General features: G+C 52.4%; 1 protein-coding gene across 1 annotated transcript in view; it reads left to right on the top strand.

The window, feature by feature from the left end:
- Positions 1 to 543: 543 nt before the first annotated feature.
- Positions 544 to 20,164, top strand: part of robo1 (roundabout, axon guidance receptor, homolog 1 (Drosophila)) — an 809,035-nt gene continuing 789,414 nt past the window's right edge. The window contains exon 1 of the mRNA XM_070892873.1: positions 544 to 656. Coding sequence (XP_070748974.1) covers positions 560 to 656 — 97 coding nt within the window. The 5' untranslated portion in view covers positions 544 to 559. The remainder of the gene's footprint in view (positions 657 to 20,164) is intronic.

Raw genomic sequence — 20,164 nt, 5'->3', positions numbered from 1 at the left:
CGGTATATCTGTTTTGCAGGGGGATGACCGCAGGGGATCCCTGCACTACCTTCCTTCCACTGCTCTTCCTGTTGGCCATCCATTCCCTATCTGGCTGTGGACCAACTCACTAAATGTGCCACATGATTTTGAACACCTCTATCAAATCTCTCAATCTTCTCTGCTCGAAGGAGCACAACCTCAGTTTCTCCCGTCTATCCACATCACTGAAGTCCCTCATCCCTGGAATCTACTGGGAAAAAAATCAGGATGTATATTCATGGTGTAATAAAAGTGAAAGCTCATAGAACAGATGCATTTAAGGGGAGGCTGGATAAACACATGAGGGGGAAAGGAATAGAAGGATATGGTGATGGGGTGAGATGAAGAGGGGTGGGAGGAGGCTGGTGTGGAGCATAAACACCGGCACGGAGTGGTGGGGCCCAATGGCCTGTTTCTGGGCCGTACATTCTGTGATTTTTCATAAAGTTGCCCTTTTATATCTGCGGCTGGATTGAAAGTCTGAGTGTCTGCTGTTCCCCCCCACAGGGCTGAGTGTGATGTGAGAGAGCGACCCACCATGAGGGAGCGATGGACAGGGGCCGCTTCCCTCGTCATAGTCTTCATCCTCGAGCTGGTCACCTCTCAGCATCTGTCCGTCTGGCAGATCGACGCAGGTGAGCTGAGCGCGCGTACCCCCACCCCGTGTACCTACACCCCGTGTACCTCCACCCTGTGTACCCCCACTCCGCGTACCTCCATCCCGTGTACCTTCACCCCGTGTACCTCCACCCCGCGTACCTCCATCCCGTGTACCCCCACTCTGCGTACCTCCATCCCGTGTACCCCCACTCCGCGTACCCCCACTCCGTGTACCTCCACCCCGTGTACCTCCACCCCTTGTACCCCCACCCTGTGTACCTCCACCCCGTGTACCCCCACTCAGCGTACCTCCACCCCGTGTACCTCCACCATGCGTACCTCCACCCCGTGTATTCCACCCCGTGTACCTCCACCCCGCGTACCTCCACCCCGCGTACCTCCATCCCGTGTACCCCCACCCCGTGTACCTCCACCCCGTGCATCTCTACCCTGTGTACCTCCAACCCGTGTACCTCCACCCCGCGTACCTCCATCCCGCGTACCTCCCCCCCTCTGCCCCCGCCCCCCCATACCGCCCCTCCGGTACCTCGCCCCCCCGTACCCCCAGCCCATACCCTCCACCGTACCTCCCCCTGTATCCCCCACCGTACCTCCCCCCACCATACCTCCCCCCCTGCACCCCTCCCCGTATCCCACTTCCCCCTGTACCCCCCCGTACCTCCCCCCCAGCACACCCCCACACCCCCCCGTACCTCGCCCCCGTACCTCCCCGTCCCTCCTCCCCCCGTACCTCCCACCCCGTACCTTCCCCGTATCCCCCCTTACCTCCCCCCGTATCTCCCCCTCCCCCCGTACCTCCCCCTTCCTTCGTACCTCCCCCCCTGTATGCCCCCCTTACCTCCCCCTCCCGCCTTACCTCCCCCCCGTACCTCCTGTACCTCTCTCCTGTACCTCCCCCCCGTACCTTCCCCTGCCCCCCGTACCTCCACAATCCCATCCTCCAAAATACATACCTCCACTCCCCATCCACCTCCCCCTCCTCCCTCCCGCCCACCCCGCCCTCTCCCCTGTCCCCTTCTCCCACCATCTCCCACTCTCCCTCCCTCTCTCACTTCCGGATTGTCTCCTGTTGTCTGTGTCTATGTCATTGTCTGTCTCTGTGTCTATGTCATTGTCTGTCTCTGTGTCTATGTCAGTGTTTGTCTCTGTGTCTATGTCAGTGTCTGTCTCTGTGCCTGCCCCGAGTTTGCGCTTGTTCCGTTCTGCGATCGTCAGCTGCACTGAAATATTTTACTTGTGGTCGGTGTGAAGATTATACGAGCTGTCGCTTTTAAACAGGGAGGAACTGTTATTTTAATGTCCTCTCACTTGGTTTTATCAATTCCTCTCCTGTGGGCACTGACCTGTGTTGGGAATAGTTCCATGGGCACTGACCTGTGTTGGGTATAGTTCCATGGGCAGTGACCTGTGTCGGGTACAGTACCATGGGCACGGACCTGTGTTGGCTACAGTTCCATGGGCACTGACCTGTATTGGGTACAGTTCCATGGGCACTGTCCTGTGTTGGGTACAGTTCCATGGCACTGACCTGTGTCGGGTACAGTACCATGGGCACTGACCTGTGTTGGGTACAGTTCCATGGGCACTGACCTGTGTCGGGTACAGTTCCATGAGCAGTAACCTGTGTCGGATACAGTTCCATGGGCAGTGACCCGTGTCAGGTACAGTTCCATGGGCAGTGACCTGTATTGGGTACAGTTCCATGGGCACTGACCTGTATTGGGTACAGTTCCATGGGCACTGTCCTGTGTTGGGTACAGTTCCATGGGCACTGTCCTGTGTTGGGTACAGTTCCATGGGCAGTGATCTGCATCGGGTACAGTTCCATGGGCACTCCTGTGTTGGGTACAGTTCCATGGGCAGTGACCTGTGTCAGGTACAGTTCCATGGGCAGTGACCCGTGTCAGGTACAGTTCCATGGGCAGTGACCCGTGTCAGGTAAAGTTTCATGGGCAGTGACCCACGTCAGGTACAGTTCCATGGGCAGTGACCTGTATTGGGTACAGTTCTATGGGCACTGACCTGTATTGGGTACAGTTCCATGGGCACTGTCCTGTGTTGGGCACAGTTCCATGGGAGTGGACCTGTGTCGGGTACAGTTCCATGGGCACTGTCCTGCATTGGGTACAGTTCCATGGGCACTGTCCTGCGTTGGGTACAGTTCCATGGACACTGACGTGTATTGGGTACAGTTCCATGGGCACTGACCTGTATTGGGTACAGTTCCATGGGCATTGCCCTGTGTCGGGTACAGTTCCTTGGGAGTGGACCTGTGTCGGGTACAGTTCCATGGGAGTGGACCTGTGTTGGGTACAGTTCCATGGGCACTGACCCGTGTTGGGTAAAGTTCCATGGGAGTGGACCTGTGTCGGGTACAGTTCCATGGGAGTGGACCTGTGTCGGGTACAGTTCCATGGGCACCGACCTGTGTCGGGTACAGTTCCATGGGAGTGGACCTGTGTCGGGTACAGTTCCATGGGCACCGACCTGTGTCAGGTACAGTTCCATGGGCACCGACCTGTGTCGGGTACAGTTCCATGGGAGTGGACCTGTGTCGGGTACAGTTCCATGGGCACCGACCTGTGTTGGGTACAGTTCCATGGGCACTGACCTGTGTTGGGTACAGTTCCATGGGCATTGCCCTGTGTCGGGTACAGTTCCATGGGCACTGACCCGTGTTGAGTACAGGTCCACAGTTCCATGAAACCACGTGTTGTTGACCCTACGGCTGGGCGTGAATCGCTCACTTCAGCAACAAGATGGTTTCACAGATCTCTGTCGAATGAGTGGAGCATTACAATGTCTTTTGAAGTGGGGTTTTATATTGGCAGATGTAGACTGGAGACGTCACACGCTGAGAGCTCTCTCACTGCCAATGAGCGTGACTCAGCAAGGGTCCAACATCTTCTGTGTGTAGAGAAATGGGAATTGCTCAGAGCGGGAAGGAACCTCAGCATCATGGGGATTTTTGTGAAGATCAGTTTGTCAGATCCCCTTCCTGTTCGCTTTGCCTCCTTGTGGTCTCTGGCACGCTCATAGCGGGGGTGACATGGTGGTGGGACCCACTGGCTGTCACACTGGGTCCGTTAGCTCGATATTCCGGAGCTCGCCCGAGAGCGTGAGTGGCATCTAGCCATCCCACCCAGACTTGGACAATCCTTGCCAATCCGTTGCTTTATGGGGGCTTTAGTTAGGGTCGCTAACCCCTCCGGGATGGCCCTGGGGTCTCCAGGAATTGAGGACACCACTCAGGAGAATAATCATAAGAGAATTACAAAAATGTGCTTTTCAACAAAATTATCTTTGAACAGTTTTCTTTTATTAGTTGGGTCGGGGGAGACAGCACGACGTGGGAACTGCAGGAGCAGTTATTGTGGTCTCCCAAGAAACACATTTATTGCATCGTCTATAAGAATGTCAGTCAGGGCTCCGTGGGTAACACTCTCTCACCTCTGAGTCAGAAAGTTGTGGGTTCAAGTCCCACTCCAGGGACTTGAGCATGTAATCCAAGCTGACTCTCGCAGTGCAGTGCTGAGGGAGTGCAGCACTCTCGGAGGGGCCATTTTTATGATGAGACGTTGAACTGAGGCCCCGTCTGCTCTCTCAGGGACGTAAAAGATCCCACGGCCACTATTTTGAAGAAGAGCAGGGGAGTTAACCCAGTGTCCTGGGGATAATAATTTTCCCTCACCCAACATTACTGACAAAAACCAGGTGATCCGCTCATTATCACATTGCTGCTTGTGGTAGCTTGCTGTACTCGAATTGATTGCCCTGTTTCCTACATTGCAACATTGGCTGTGAAGTGCTTTAGGACATGTGAAAGGCACAATATTTTGTTTACAAATCCCTCCGTGGCCTCGCCCGTCCCTATCTCTGTAATCTCCTCCAGCCCCACAACCCTCCGAGATCTCTGCGCTCCTCCAATTCTGGCCCCTTGTGCCTCCCCGATTATTATCGCCCCACCATCGGTGGCCGTGCCTTCAGCTGCCTGGGCCCCAAGCTCTGGAATTCCCTCCCTGAACCTCTCCACCTCTCTCTACCTCTCTCCTTCTTTAAGATGCTCCTTAAAACCTACTGTAATGTACGCACCTATGAGTATGCTCACAGGTTTGTAGAGCTGTTGCTCAATATTTGAAGGGGCTGCTCCTCAAATTCTGGCTGCACTTCAGTCCCACACTCCTGATCTTTGGGCACCCTGTGCGGAGGGGAGTGGGCAGGACAGAAGGCCTCCTCGGAGAACTGCTCCTGGGCATCAGCTGGTCCAGGCAGCGGGCGGTCGAGGGGGCCGTTCAGCCCGACTGCCTGCCTCTCTTCCACGGTTACATCCGAGCCAGGGTTTTCCTGGAGATGGAGCACGCGGTGTCCACCGGTACGCTCGCGGCCTTCTGCGAGAGGTGGGCACCGGAAGGACTGGAGTGCATCATCACCCTCGGCAACCAAATTTTAATTTGATTTAAATTACTGTCCAAAGTTTAATTTGTTTAATTTGCCGGTTTTAATGCCCCCTCCCCCATTTTAGCCAAGAGGCACTTGTATAATTTGTCTTTCTGGTGCCCTCAATAAAAAAACAAGGGGCTCTTGATTTAATGATCATGTTTTACAGATTACAACAAAATAGTTGTAGAGCTGTTGCCCAATATTTAAAGGGGCTGCTCCTCAAATTTTTTAGTCGGTTCACAGACTCCCAGGCCGCCTGCAATTTCTGCGGTCTGGAGGAGTCCGTGTTCCATCTGTATGTTGAGTGTGTGAGGTTGCAGCCCCTATTCCATTAACTGAAGGGACTGCTCCTCAAATTCTGGCTGCACTTCAGTCCCATGCTCCTGATCTTTGGGCACCCTGTGCGGAGGGGAGCGGGCAGGTCGGCAGGCCTCCTCGTGGGCCTGATCCTGGGCATGGCCAAGATGGCCATTAACCGGTCCAGGCAGCGGGCGGTCAAGGGGGTCGTTCAGCCCGACTGAAGAATGAGAGGGGACCTCATAGAAACGTTTAAAATTCTGACGGGTTTAGACAGGTTAGATGCAGAAAGAATGTTCCCAATGTTGGGGAAGTCCATAACCAGGGGTCACAGTCTGAGGATAAGGGGTAAGCCATTTAGGACCGAGATGAGGAGAAACTTCTTCACCCAGAGAGTGGTGAACCTGTGGAATTCTCTACCACAGAAAGTAGTTGAGGCCAATTCACTAAATATATTCAAAAGGGAGTTAGATGAAGTCCTTACTACTCGGGGGATCAAGGGGTATGGCGAGAAAGCAGGAAGGGGGTACTGAAGTTTCATGTTCAGCCATGAACTCATTGAATGGCGGTGCAGGCTAGAAGGGCTGAATGGCCTGCTCCTGCACCTATTTTCTATGTTTCTATGTTTCTATGCCTGCCTTTCTTCCACGGTTACATCCGAGCCAGGGTGTCCCTGGAGATGGAGCACGCGGTGTCCACTGGTACGCTCGCGGCCTTCCACAAGAGGTGGGCACCGGAGGGCATCATCACCCCCGGCAACCACATTTTGATTAGATTTGTAAGGTTTTCTCAAACATTTTTGGTTAGTGTGCAGTTTCTAGTTGTTGTGCCCCTTTAACAAGAGGCACTTTGTTTAATTGTATAATTTAAAAGAGCTGTTGCATTGTGAGTGGCTTAGCCAGTCACGTGATGTTCACAAGACTCAATAAAACCCCAGCCAGTTGGGTCCAGGTCATCCACGATGAGGTATGCAGTTGTGAGCCTAGTGGATGAACTGATAATGTGTAGTGTGATTGTTAAACCTTTGCTAATAAACCAACGTGTTCTCAATAGCAATGTGTTGCTATTAGTTCTTAAGCAAAGAACCCATGAGGCAAATACCTCTCAGACCAAGCTTTTGGTCACCTGACCTAATATCCCTTTACGCGGCTCGGTGTCAAATTTTGTCTTGATAATCGCTCCTGTGAAGCGCCTTGGGAGGTATTATTGTGTTAAAGGCGCTATATAAATGCAAGTTGTAGTTCTCCAGTCTCTGCATAGAGCTGAAGTCTCTCAGCCCTGGTATCGCTCTAGTAAACCTCCCCTTGACCCTCTGTGCCTTAAGGACAACAATCCCAGCTGCTGTCTCCGTCGGTATAAATCCCGAGCGAAAATCGCAGGTTGGCATCTGGGGTGTGTGGATTTTCATTATGCCCTCACTGTGGTAATCATGCTTGACTTCTGTTAGCGACTGTAAGTTGGCAGGGGTGGATGGGGGCGGGGGACCTGATATCACAGTCTGGTGCAGGGTCCGGCCGATTGTGGTATATCGTCAAGTGACAGCGAAGCAGGGAGCAGTCTCGTCTCTGCCAGTCCGAGCCTGATTCACTCAACATTCCCTCAGTGTCTCTCACTGCAGCATCTGATTTATTTTCTTTAAAGCTCATTTCGATCAGGACGGGGATCGTAATACGGAATATTTAATACCATTCTCCTCCCCTGCGCAAAACCCAGTCAGTGAGACCTTTTCTCGCCCTCTCTCTCTCTGCCTCTATTCTTTCGCAGTCACTTTTCATTGCGGTGAGTTTAATTGATTCACCGCCACCCAACCCTTCACAGGGTGCCCAGCCAAGGTACAGAATGCATTATGCAGCGTTGACAGAATCTGGCTTCTAATGCAGAGGACCAGGCTATCAGGCTTGTCGCTAAAACCCAACTTCAAGGCATTGAACGGAGGCGAACAAAAGACGTAAACATTGCAATGGCCAAAGGCATTGAAAGATTACAGTATATAATAAATCGATTGTCATTGAACCTGCGCAGGCTGCGAAATTCTACATTCAAAAGCAGACACGTGCAGAACACTGGCTGAATGCACATGTTTGGGACCGGATTTTCTTCACTGATTGTCAGACAGCGTCACAGAGAAAATGTAACTTCAATTAAAGGAATCTAATCGAGGGGTTCGGGAGTTTATATATAGAATAACAGATACCCGGGAGTGAGTTACAGGCTGGGATCTAATTGAGGGGTTCGGGGGGTTTATAGAAAGAATAACAGATACCCAGGAGTGAGTTACAGGGTGGGATCTAATCGAGGGGTTCAGGTGGTTTATATATAGAATAACAGATACCCAGGAGTGAGTTACAGGCTGGAATCTAATTGAGGGGTTCGGGGCATTTATATATAGAATAACAGATACCCGGGAGTGAGTTACAGGCTGGAATCTGATCAAGGGGTTCGGGGGGTTTCTATATAGAATAACAGATACCCGGGAGTGAGTTACAGGCTGGAATCTAATCGAGGGTTTCAGGGGGTTTATATATAGTATAACAGATACCTGGGAGTGACTTACAGGCTGGAATCTAATCAGGGATTCGGGGGGGGTTTATAGAGAGAATAACAGATACCCAGGAGTGAGTTACAGGCTGGAATCTAATCGAGGGGTTCGGGGGGTTTATATATAGAATAACAGATACCTGGGAGTGAGTTGCAGGCTGGAATCTAATCCAGGGGTTCGGGGGGGTTATATTTAGAATAACAGATACCCGGGAGTGAGTTACAGGCTAGAATCTAATCGAGGGGTTCGGGGGGTTTATATATCGAATAACAGATACCCGGGAGTGAGTTACAGGCTGGAATCTAATCGAGGGGTTTGGGGGGTTTATATATAGAATAACAGATACCCGGGAGTGAGTTACAGGCTGGAATCTAATCGAGGGGTTTGGGGGGTTTATATATAGAATAACAGATACCCGGGAGTGAGTTACAGGCTGGAATCTAATTTAAGGTGGTGGTGAGTCGCCTTCTTGAACCGCTGCAGTCCATGTGGTGAAGGTGCTCCCACAGTGCTGTTAGGGAGGGAGTTCCAGGATTTTGACCCAGCGACGATGAAGGAACGGCCGATATATTTCCAAGTCAGGATGGTGTGTGACTTGGAGGGGAACGTGGAGGTGGTGGTGTTCCCATGCGCCTGCTGCCCTTGACCTTCTAGGTGGTAGAGGTCGCGGGTTTGGGAGGTGCTGCTGAAGAAGCCTTGGCGAGTTGCTGCAGTGCATCTTGTAGATGGTGCGCACTGCAGCCACGGTGGTGGAGGGAGTGAATGTTGAAGGTGGTGGGTAGTGTGCTGATCAAGCGGTCTGCTTTGTCCTGGATGGTGTCGAGCTTCTTGAGTGTTGTTGGAGCTGCACTCATCCAGGCAAGTGGAGAATATTCCATCACACTCCTGACTTGTGCCTTGTAGAGGCTTGTAGAAGGCTTTGGGGAGTCAGGAGGTGAGACACTCGCCGCAGAATACCCAGCCTCTGACCTGCTCTTGTTGCCACGGTATTTATGTGACTGGTCTAGTTAAGTTTCTGGTCACAGGTGACCCCCAGGATGTTGATGGTGGGGGATTCGGCGATGGTAATGCCGTTAAATGTCAAGGGGCAGTGGTTAGACTCTCGCATATTGGTGATAGTCATTGCCTGGCACTTGTGTGGCATGAATGTTACTTGCCACAGATAACACATACCCGGGAATGAGTTACAAGGTGGAATCTAATCGAGGGGTTCTGTGCTTTATATGTAGAATATTCAGAGTTATCAATCTGAAGGCTTGGAGCTGGTGGGAGAGACAGACTGAGAGTTTGGGGATAGAGGGAGATAGTTTGGGGATAGAGGGAGGGAGAGAGAGATTGGGGATAGAGGGAGTGATTGGTAATAGAGGGAGAGAAAGAGAGTTTGGGGACAGAGAGAGAGTGAGAGAGATTGGGAATAGAGGGAGAGAGACAGAGATTGAGGATAAAGAGAGAGCGAGATTGGGGATAGAAGGAGAGAGAGATTGAGATAGAGGGAGTGAGAGAGCGAGATTGGGGATAGAAGGAGAGGGAGAGAGAGATTGAGATAGAGGGAGAGAGAGAGAGATTGGGGATAGAGGGAGGGAGAGAGTGAGATTGGTGATAGGAGAGAGAGAGAGAGATTGGGATAGAGGGAGAGAGAGAGAGAGATTGGGGATAGAAGGAGAGAGAGAGAGATTGGGGATAGAGGTAGAGAGAGAGAGATTGGGGATAGAGGGAGGGAGAGAGATTGGGGATAGAGGGAGAGAGAGAGATTGGGGATAGAGGGAGAGAGAGAGAGATTGGGATAGAGGGAGAGAGAGAGATTGGGATAGAGGGAATGAGAGAGTGAGATTGGGGATAGAGGGAGAGAGAGAAAGAGAGAGAGAGATTGGGATAGAGGGAGAGATTGAGGATAAAGGGAGAGAGGGAGAGAGATTGGGAATAGAGGTAGAGAGAGAGAGATTGGGGATAGAGGGAGTGCGAGAGATTGGGGATAGAGGGAGAGAGAGAGATTGGGGATAGAGGGAGAGAGAGAGATTGGGGATAGAGGGGGGGAGAGAGATTGGGATAGAGGGAGAGGGATAGATAGATTGAGGATAGAGGGAGAGAGAGAGAGAGATTGAGGATAGAGGGAGAGGGAGAGAGAGATTGGGGATAGAGGGAGAGAGAGAGATTGGGGATAAAGGGAGAGAGAGAGAGATTGGGGATAGAGGGAGGGAGAGAGATTGGGGATATAGGGAGAGAGAGAGATTGGGCATAAAGGGAGGGAAAGAGATTGGGGATAGAGGGAGAGAGAGAGATTGGGCATAAAGGGAGGGAGCGAGATTGGGGATAGAGGAAGAGAGAGAGATTGGGGATAGAGGGAGAGAGAGAGATAGGTGATAAAGAGAGAGAGCGAGATTGGGGATAGAGGGAGAGAGAGAGATTGGGGATGGAGGGAGAGAGCGATAGGGGATAAAGGGATGGAGAGAGAGATTGGGGATAGAGGGAGAGAGAGAGATTGGGCATAAAGGGAGGGAGAGAGAGATTGGGGATAAAGGGAGGGAGAGAGATTGGGGATAGAGGGAGAGAGAGAGATTGGGCATAAAGGGAGGGAGAGAGATTGGGGATAGAGGGAGAGAGAGTTTGGGGATAGAGGAAGAGAGAGCGCAATTGGGGATAGAGGGAGAGAGAGAGATTGGGGATAAAGGGAGAGAGACTGGGATAGAGGAGAGAGAGAGATAGGGGATAAAGAGAGAGAGCGATTGGGGATAGAGGGAGAAAGAGAGATTGGGGTTAAAGGGAGAGAGAGATTGGGATGGAGGGAGAGAGAGAGAGAGATTGGGGTTAGAGGGAGAGAGTGAGAGATTGGGATAGAGGGGGAGAGAGAGAGATTGGGGATAGAGGGAGAGAGAGAAAGAGATTGAGGATAGAGGATAGAGGGAGAGAGAGGGAGATTGGGGATAGAGGGAGAGAGAGAGAGAGAGAGAGAGAGATAGGGGATAGAGAAAGGGAGATTGTGGATAGAGGTAGGGAGAGAGAGAGAGAGTTTGGGGATAGAGGGAGGGAGAGAGAGAGAGAGTTTGGGGATAGAGGGAGAGACAGACTGAGGGATTGGGGATAGAGGGAGAGACTCAGGCCAGAAGTTTCTGCCCCTGGGCGGGTCGTGTGCAGGCAGTTGCTGTGGCAGGTGGTGAACTCGTTCCTCATACCATGCCGGTCCTGAAATTGACTTTTCGTTAATGGGGCCTATAAAGGTGCATTACCTGGCCCCATTAAATGGTGCGGGTCTGATGACATCAGTGATGACCCGTTTTCAGTTGGGATATTTAAAGGAGCCGGGGCCACATTGCATTTGAAGGGTCATTGGGGATAATGCAGGCTGCGCACTGCACTGATACACAGAGTGCCAAACACAACTGCACGGACACAGAGCTTCTCTGATCACTCCCTCCATATGCTTGTGGAGGGAGTGAGAGCACACAGGGAGGTCCTCGTCCCTTCTAATGGGTGGAAGAGACCTCCCCAGGAGACAAAGGGAACCTAGCTCTCTATAGCAGATGAGGTCAACTGCAGGGATGTGGTCAGGAGGACCTGGGTGCAATGTCGGAAATGTTTCAATGATCGCATTAGTTCAGAAAAGGCGACTGCGAAGTCAAAATCAACTTCATCCTGCTGTGCCTCTGATCACAGTCCCATCACTCTGTCTTCCCAACCCTGCTCCTGCACATCCTTACTTACACCAACATACATTGCACACCCATCCATCCCTCTCTCTCTATCTACATTATTACAACCTCGTCTGCCTCGCTACCCCTCTACACTCACGCTCATCCTAATGCAAGCATACCAACTAACAGCGCACTTGGCATTGCCAACCCACTCCATCATAGTCACTCTCTACAGATGTCACCCATTCATTCCATCACTCACACTCAACCTTCTCTTCTTTCCCACCTTGCAGGAAAAGAGAGCCCACAATAAGAGGGAGAGGGAGAGAACCGGAGGTGGCCCTCCATCATTGGCAACCCTAACAGAGGAGGCTGCCTTGGAAATGTCTGGAGTCGCCGTGTAGCTGGAGGTGGGAGACGGAGAGAGGAGGACATCTCAGCAACCTGGTGACAGAATTACATCTCATACAGCCGCATGTCACACAGCAGTCACTCGTATGGGGACTGATGTCAGTAGTCAGTGAATGTTCATCATGTGCACAATGGTACCCATTCTTCATATGGCAAATCTAACTAATTTCTTTACTCTCCCACAGGTCCATCAAGAGCCCACCCCACCCCACTGTCCAGGAGGAAGAGGAAGACAATTTCTCAGAGCAGCCTCCAGCCTCTGAGGTCACACCATCAGCCGATATAAGCACACCCAGCACCAGCACAGATACACACCCCTGGGTGGGTCCCACGCGAGATAGGAGTAATCTTGTCACCTGGTGTCTCACAACTCACAAGTGAACAAGAGCAGTCGCTGGAGACAAGGACAGCATTGGAGACTCCTTGCCGGAGGGCACAGGTTCTCCCAGCTCTGCTCAGCTGCATGCAGATGCTGAACCTTGGGGGCCATCCAGGAAGCGGGTGCTCCTGGAGGTGCAGGAAGAAGTGCCGGAGGCTATAACAGATTTTGCAAGCACAATGCCTGCAAATGTTGTGAGAATGGAGGAGTCCATCTCCATCACCACAGTGTCGCAGGCGATGGCGACTGTCAGCTCCTCCATGGAAAGGTTGGCCACCTGCACTGAACAGCTAATGCGCCACTCACAGGAGAACATGCTATCTATGGAGAATGGATGGCAGAGGCTCATTGACCTCCCCTCTAAGAGGGATGTCAGCGTCGACGTGGGTCCTCATGGCCTCACTGCTGTGCAGCAAGGTGCTCTCCAGCTGGTTGCTAGCAGGGAAGTATGGGTGGCCCATGAGAGGGATGATAGTGAGGGGACTTGGAAGTGGGGGCTCCTCACGATGCGCTCACACTTCTCCCCCATTGTGACCCCCCCTCAGTGAGAGCCTCACATACCCCCTCGGGTCGCGATGGCCAAGTCTACCCCTGCGCAGTAGCAGGAGTAGCAGACAGGCTCCAAAACCCAAAAAGATCTGTGCAGTGGCAGCAGGGATGTGAGCAGGCTTCCTCTACCTCTGCTGAAGCCACAGGGGTAGGACCTCGTAGAAGCACAAGTAAGAGAAAGATGAATCACAATTTGATGCACAATGGTGGCCACTTGGATGTTTTATTCCATGTTTGTATAAGGTTTCCGTTCATGTGATGTCAAAGATAAAATATTTATTCTCACCACTTTCTGGTCTTGGACAAATTTGTGTCCACCTTTGGAAGTGGCTTTGTGAGTTGGAGTGAATGGTGAGATATAATACTACCTCCAACAATGGTGGTCAGTGTGAAAGGTATGGCTTGGTCATTGTAGGGGTGTTTTATGGGTTAATGTGGGGTGGTGCCAACCAGGTGCAGCATGTGGAAGCCATATGAGTATAATGCCTGAAGTTAAGTAAATATGGCCTTGATGTGGTCATCCCTGGCCTCCCGGGCAGCAATGTGCTTAGGTGCTGATGGGATCTGGATGGCAGGGTCCGCCTGCTCCTCCTCCTTCTCCTCCTCTGAAGAGGCTGTGTGCTCAGAGCCTTGGTCCTCATGCAGCACTAATCCTCGCTGCTGCGCTATGTTGTGCAGGGCACAGCAGACCACGATGATTCTGGAGACCATGGCTGGTGCGTACTGAAGGGCTTCTCCAGATCTGTCGAGCATCTGAAGAACATTTTGAGCATGCCTATTGTCTGCTCTATGACATATCTAGTGGAAGTGTAGCTTTCATTATATCTCTCCTGGGCCTCAGTACTTAGAAACATAGAAAGTAGGTACAGGAGCAGGCCATTCGGCCCTTTGAGCCTGCACCACCATTCAATATGATCATGGCTGATCATTTTTGCAACTTTAATACCCCATTCCTGCTTTCTCTCCATACCCCTTGATCCCTTTAGCCATAAGGGCCACATCTAACTCCCTTTTGAATATATCTAACGAACTGGCCTCAACAACTCTCTGTGGTAGAGAATTCCACAGGTTCACAATTCTCTGAGTGAAGAAGTTTCTCCTCATCTCGGTCCTAAATGGCTTACCCTCCTCAAGCGTGTCATGAGCCACGTCTTCAGTGGATAGCCCTTGTCTCCAAGCAGCCAGCTGAAAGGTCTGTTTAGCGGAGCGAAGAGATGAGGGAGGGTGGATGGGCGCAGGACGAAAGAGTCATGGCAGCTGCCAGGGAATTTGCCGCACACGCATGCACGATGATCTTCCCATTGTGTACACCTTTCGAGGAGGGAACTCATGAACGCCTCCTTTGGCACTGATGCTCAATCATGTTGAGGAAGCTCAGGGTAACGCCTCCAGTGCAGTGCAGCGCTGCGCTGATGCCCTCTGTCTTGTGCAGCACCAGGTGGTTGAGGAGAAGGTTGGTGGTGTTGTTGTTGGTGCTGCTGGTGTACCTGCTGCTGCTGGTGTTGGGGGATGATCGTGGTGGGATTGTGAGGACCAAGGTGAGACAGTATAAACGGTACCTGTGCTGATGGTATCGATGGCAGGTGAAATAGAGATGACAGAAGTGATCTGTCAATGGTGAGAGGTTCTTCCAATGAGATGGATGGAGACTTTGCTGGAAAGACTTGCAGCCTGCAGAAAGTTAAATGTATGCTGGGACTACGGTGAGCAACAGCTTCTGCCTGAGGAAAGTGATCAGTTGTCAGGTGGGAGCTTTTATAGTACATTTCATGCTGTCAAATAATCAGCTGGAGCAATGGCCACTCAACTCCCACCTCAGGTTGACAGACATGGTTCCCGAGCTGCGTGTTTCCCGTGGGCATCCAGGGAAATTTGAAAGGTCGGGGGAAAGGCTCTTAACTGTCTTAAAAACAAGGTTAGAATGTGTTAAATTAGGTTGCCCGCCTCTGCCGGTTGGGTCGCTGCCGTGCCGACGGAAAGGTGCATGGGGCAGGATGATAGCGGGTTCCTAACCCACTCCCATTATCTTCAAATTTCCCACATGACCAGCCTCCCGCACGGACCCCAGAAAATTCCCAGCTGAGCAACTGGGGAGAGAGAGACACACACAGAGTGGGGATGGAGAGAGGGAGAGAGAGAGACTGGGGATGGAGGGAGGGAGAGAGAGACTGGGGTTGGAGGGAGGGAGAGAGAGAGATACACACACTGAGAGTGGGGATGGAGAGAGGGAGAGAGAGAAACTGGGGATGGAGGGAGGGAGAGACTGGGATTGGAGGGAGGGAGAGAGAGAAACTGGGGATAGAGAGAGGGAGCGAGACTGGGGATGCAGGGAGGTAGAGAGAGACTGGGGATGGAGGGAGGAAGGGAGAGAGAGACTGGGGATGGAGGGAGGGCGAGAGAGAGACTGAGGATAGAGGGAGAGAGACACACACACACACTGAGAGTGGGGATGGAGGGAGGGAGAGAGAGAGAGAATGGGGATGGAGGGAGAGAGAGAGAGACTGGAGATGGAGGGAGGAAGAGAGAGAGACTGGGGATGGAGGGAGCGAGAGACTGGGGATGGAGGGAGGGAGCGAGAGACTGGGGTTGGAGGGAGGGAGAGAGAGACTGGGGATGGAGGGAGGGAGAGAGAGACTGGGGATGGAGGGAGGGAGCGAGAGACTGGGGATGGAGGGAGGGAGAGAGAGACTGGGAATGGAGGGAGGGAGAGAGAGAGACTGGGGATGGAGGGAGAGAGAGAGAGAGACTGGGGATGGAGGGCTGGAGAGAGAGACTGGGGATGGAGGGAGGGAGAGACTGGGGATGGAGGGAGGAAGGGAGAGAGAGACTGGGGATGGAGAGAGGGAACGAGAGAGTGGGGATGGAGAGAGAGAGACTGGGGATGGAGGGAGGGAGCGAGAGACTGGGTATGGAGGGAGGGAGAGAGAGACTGTGGATGGAGGGCGGGAGAGAGAGACTGGGGATGGAGGGAGGGAGAGAGAGACTGGGGATGGAGGGAGGAAGGGAGAGAGAGACTGGGGATGGAGGGAGGGCGAGAGAGAGACTGGGGATAGAGGGAGAGAGACACACACACACACTGAGAGTGGGGATGGAGGGAGGGAGAGAGAGAGACTGGGGATGGAGGGAGGGAGAGAGAGAGACTGGGGATGAAGGGAGGAAGAGAGAGAGACTGGGGATGGAGGGAGCGAGAGACTGGGGATGGAGGGAGGGAGCGAGAGACTGGGGTTGGAGGGAGGGAGAGAGAGACTGGGGATGGAGGGAGGGAGAGAGAGACTGGGGATGGAGGGAGGGAGCGAGAGACTGGGGATAGAGGGAGAGAGACACACACACACACTGAGAGTGGGGATGGAGGGAGGGAGAGAGAGAGACTGGGGATGGAGGGAGGGAGAGAGAGAGACTGGGGATGAAGGGAGGAAGAGAGAGAGACTGGGGATGGAGGGAGCGAGAGACTGGGGATGGAGGGAGGGAGCGAGAGACTGGGGTTGGAGGGAGGGAGAGAGAGACTGGGGATGGAGGGAGGGAGAGAGAGACTGGGAATGGAGGGAGGGAGAGAGAGAGACTGGGGATGGAGGATGAGAGAGAGAGAGAGACTGGGGATGGAGGGCTGGAGAGAGAGACTGGGGATGGAGGGAGGGAGAGAGAGACTGGGGATGGAGGGAGGAAGGGAGAGAGAGACTGGGGATGGAGAGAGGGAACGAGAGAGTGGGGATGGAGAGAGAGAGAGACTGGGGATGGAGGGAGGGAGCGAGAGACTGGGTATGGAGGGAGGGAGAGAGAGACTGTGGATGGAGGGCGGGAGAGAGAGACTGGGGAGGGAGGAAGGGAGAGAGAGACTGGGGATGGAGGGAGGGCGAGAGAGAGACTGGGGATAGAGGGAGAGAGAGACACACACACACTGAGAGTGGGGATGGAGGGAGGGAGAGAGAGAGACTGGGGATGGAGGGAGGGAGAGAGAGACTGGGGATGGAGAGAGGGAGCGAGACTGGGGATGGAGGGAGGGAGAGAGAGACTGGGGATGGAGGGAGGGAGCGAGAGACTGGGGATGGAGGGAGGGAGAGAGAGAGACTGGGGATGAAGGGAGGGAGCGAGAGACTGGGGATGGAGGGAGGGAGAGAGAGAGACTGGGGATGGAGGGAGGGAGCGAGAGACTGGGGATGGAGAGAGAGAGACTGGGGATGGAGGGAGGGAGCGAAAGACTGGGTATGGAGGGAGGGAGAGAGAGACTGTGGATGGAGGGCTGGAGAGAGAGACTGGGGATGGAGGGAGGGAGAGAGAGACTGGGGATGGAGGGAGGAAGCAATAGAGTGGTGATGGAGGGATGGAGGGAGCGAGACTGGGGATTGAGGGAGGGAGAGAGAGACTGGGGATGGAGGGAGGGAGAGAGAGACTGGGGATGGAGGGAGGGAGGGAGCGAGACTGGGGATGGAGGGAGGGAGTGAGACTGGGGATGGAGGGAGGGAGGGAGCGAGACTGGGGATGGAGGAAGGGAGAGAGAGACTGGGGATGGAGGGAGGGAGAGAGAGATTGGGGATTGTGGGAGGGAGGGAGGGAGAGAGAGACTGGGGCTGGAGGGAGGGAGCGAGACTGGGGATGGAGGGAGAGAGAGAGAGACTGGAGATGGAGGGAGGGAGGGAGCGAGACTGGGGTTGGAGGGAGGGAGAGAGACTGGGGATGGAGGGAGAGAGAGAGAGACTGCAGATGGAGGGAGAGAGACTGAGAGACTGGGGATGGAGGGAGGGAGAGAGAGACTGGGGATGGAGGGAGGGAGAGACTGGGGATGGAGGGAGGAAGGGAGAGAGACTGGAGATGGAGGGAGGAAGGGAGAAAGACTGGGGATGGAGGGAGCGAGGGAGCAAGACTGGGGATAGAGGGAGGGAGAGAGAGAGACTGGGGATGGAGGGAGGGAGGGAGCGAGATTGGGATGGAGGGAGGGAGAGAGAGACTGGAGATGTAGGGAGAGAGACTGAGAGATTAGGGATGGAGGGAGGGAGAGAGAGACTGGGGATGGAAACATAGAAAATAGGTGCAGGAGTAGACCATTCGGCCCTTCGAGCCTGCACCGCCATTCAATGAGTTCATAGCTGAACATGCAACTTCAGTACCCCATTCCTGCTTTCTCGCCATATCCCTTGATTCCCCTAGTAGTAACGACTACATCTAACTCCTTTTTGAATATATTTAGTGAATTGGCCTCAATAACTTTCTGTGGTAGAGAATTCCACAGGTTCACCACTCTCTGGGTGAAGAAGTTTCTCCTCATCTCGGTCCTAAATAGCTTACCCCTTATCCTTAGACTGTGACCCCTGGTTCTGGACTTCCCCAACATTGGGAACATTCTTCTTGCATCGAACCTGTCGAAACCCATCAGAATTTTAACCGTTTCTATGAGATCCCCTCTCATTCTTCTGAACTCCAGTGAATACAAGCCCAGTTGATCCAGTCTTTCTTGATATGTCAGTCCCGCCATCCCGGGAATCAGTCTGGTGAATCTTCGCTGCACTCCCTCAATAGCAAGAATGTCCTTCCTCAAGTTAGGAGACCAAAACTGTACACAATACTCCTGGTGTGGCCTCACCAAAGCCCTGTACAACTGTAGCAACACCTCCCTGCCCCTCTACTCAAATTCCCTCGCTATGAAGGCCAACATGCCATTTGCTTTCTTAACCGCCTGCTGTACCTGCATGCCAACCTTCAATGACTGATGTACCATGACACCCAGGTCTCATTGCACCTCCCCTTTTCCTAATCTGTCACCATTCAGATAATAGTCTGTCTCTCTGTTTTTACCACCAAAGTGGATAACCTCACATTTATCCACATTATACTTCATCTGCCATGCATTTGCCCACTCACCTAACCTATCCAAATCACACTGCAGCCTCATAGCATCCTCCTCGCAGCTCACACTGCCACCCACTTAGTGTCATCCGCAAATTTGGAGAAACTACATTTAATCCCCTCGTCTAAATCATTAATGTACAATGTAAACAGCTGGGGCCCCAGCACAGAACCTTGCGGTACCCCACTAGTCACTGCCTGCCATTCTGAAAAGTACCCATTTACTCCTACTCTTTGCTTCCTGTCTGACAACCAGTTCTCAATCCACGTCAGCACACTACCCCCAATCCCATGTGCTTTAACTTTGCACATTAATCTCTTGTGTGGGACCTTGTCGAAAGCCTTCTGAAAGTCCAAATACACCACATCAACTGGTTCTCCCTTGTCCACTCTACTGGAAACATCCTCAAAAAATTCCAGAAGATTTGTCAAGCATGATTTCCCTTTCACAAATCCATGCTGACTTGGACCTATCATGTCACCTCTTTCCAAATGCACTGCTATGACATCCTTAATAATTGATTCCATCATTTTACCCACAACCGATGTCAGGCTGACCGGTCTATAATTCCCTGTTTTCTCTCTCCCTCCTTTTTTAAAAAGTGGGGTTGCATTGGCTACCCTCCACTCCATAGGAACTGAACCAGAGTCTATGGAATGTTGGAAAATGACTGCCCCAGTCTCTCTCTCCCTCCCTCCAAACACTATTTCCAAGGCCACCTCCTTAAGTACTCTGGGATGCAGTCCATCAGGCTCTGGGGATTTATCGGCCTTCAATCCCATCAATTTCCCCAACACAATTTCCCGACTAATAAGGATTTCCCTCAGTTCCTCCTTCTTACTCCTTTTATATCCGGAAGGTTGTTTGTGTCCTCCTTAGTGAACCAAAGTACTTGTTCAATTGGTCTGCCATTTCTTTGTTCCCCGTTATGACTTCCCCTGATTCTGACTACAGGGGACCTACGTTTGTCTTTACTAACCTTTTTCTCTTTACATATCGATAGAAACTTTTGCAATCCGTCTTAATGTTCCCTGCAAGCTTCCGCTCGTACTCTATTTTCCCTGCCCTAATCAAACCCTTTGTCCTCCTCTGCTGAGTTCTAAATTTCTCCCAGTTCCCGGGTTCACTGCTATTTCTGGCCAATTTGTATGCCACTTCCTTGGCTTTAATACTATCCCTGATTTCCCTTGATAGCCACGGTTGAGCCACCTTCCCTTTTTTATTTTTACGCCAGACAGGGATGTACAATTGTTGTAGTTCATCCATGCGGTCTCTAAATGTCTGCCATTGCCCATCCACAGTCAACCCCTTAAGTATCATTCGCAAATCTATCCTAGCCAATTCATGACACATACCTTCAAAGTTACCCTTCTTTAAGTTCTGGACCATGGTCTCTGAATTAACTGTTTCATTCTCCATCCTCATGCAGAATTCCACCA

This window comes from Pristiophorus japonicus, chromosome 11, assembly GCF_044704955.1.
Source record: "Pristiophorus japonicus isolate sPriJap1 chromosome 11, sPriJap1.hap1, whole genome shotgun sequence".
NCBI lineage: Eukaryota > Metazoa > Chordata > Chondrichthyes > Pristiophoridae > Pristiophorus > Pristiophorus japonicus.
The sequence above is the reverse complement of the archived record's forward strand: the minus strand, read 5'-3'. Positions and strand labels throughout refer to the sequence as shown.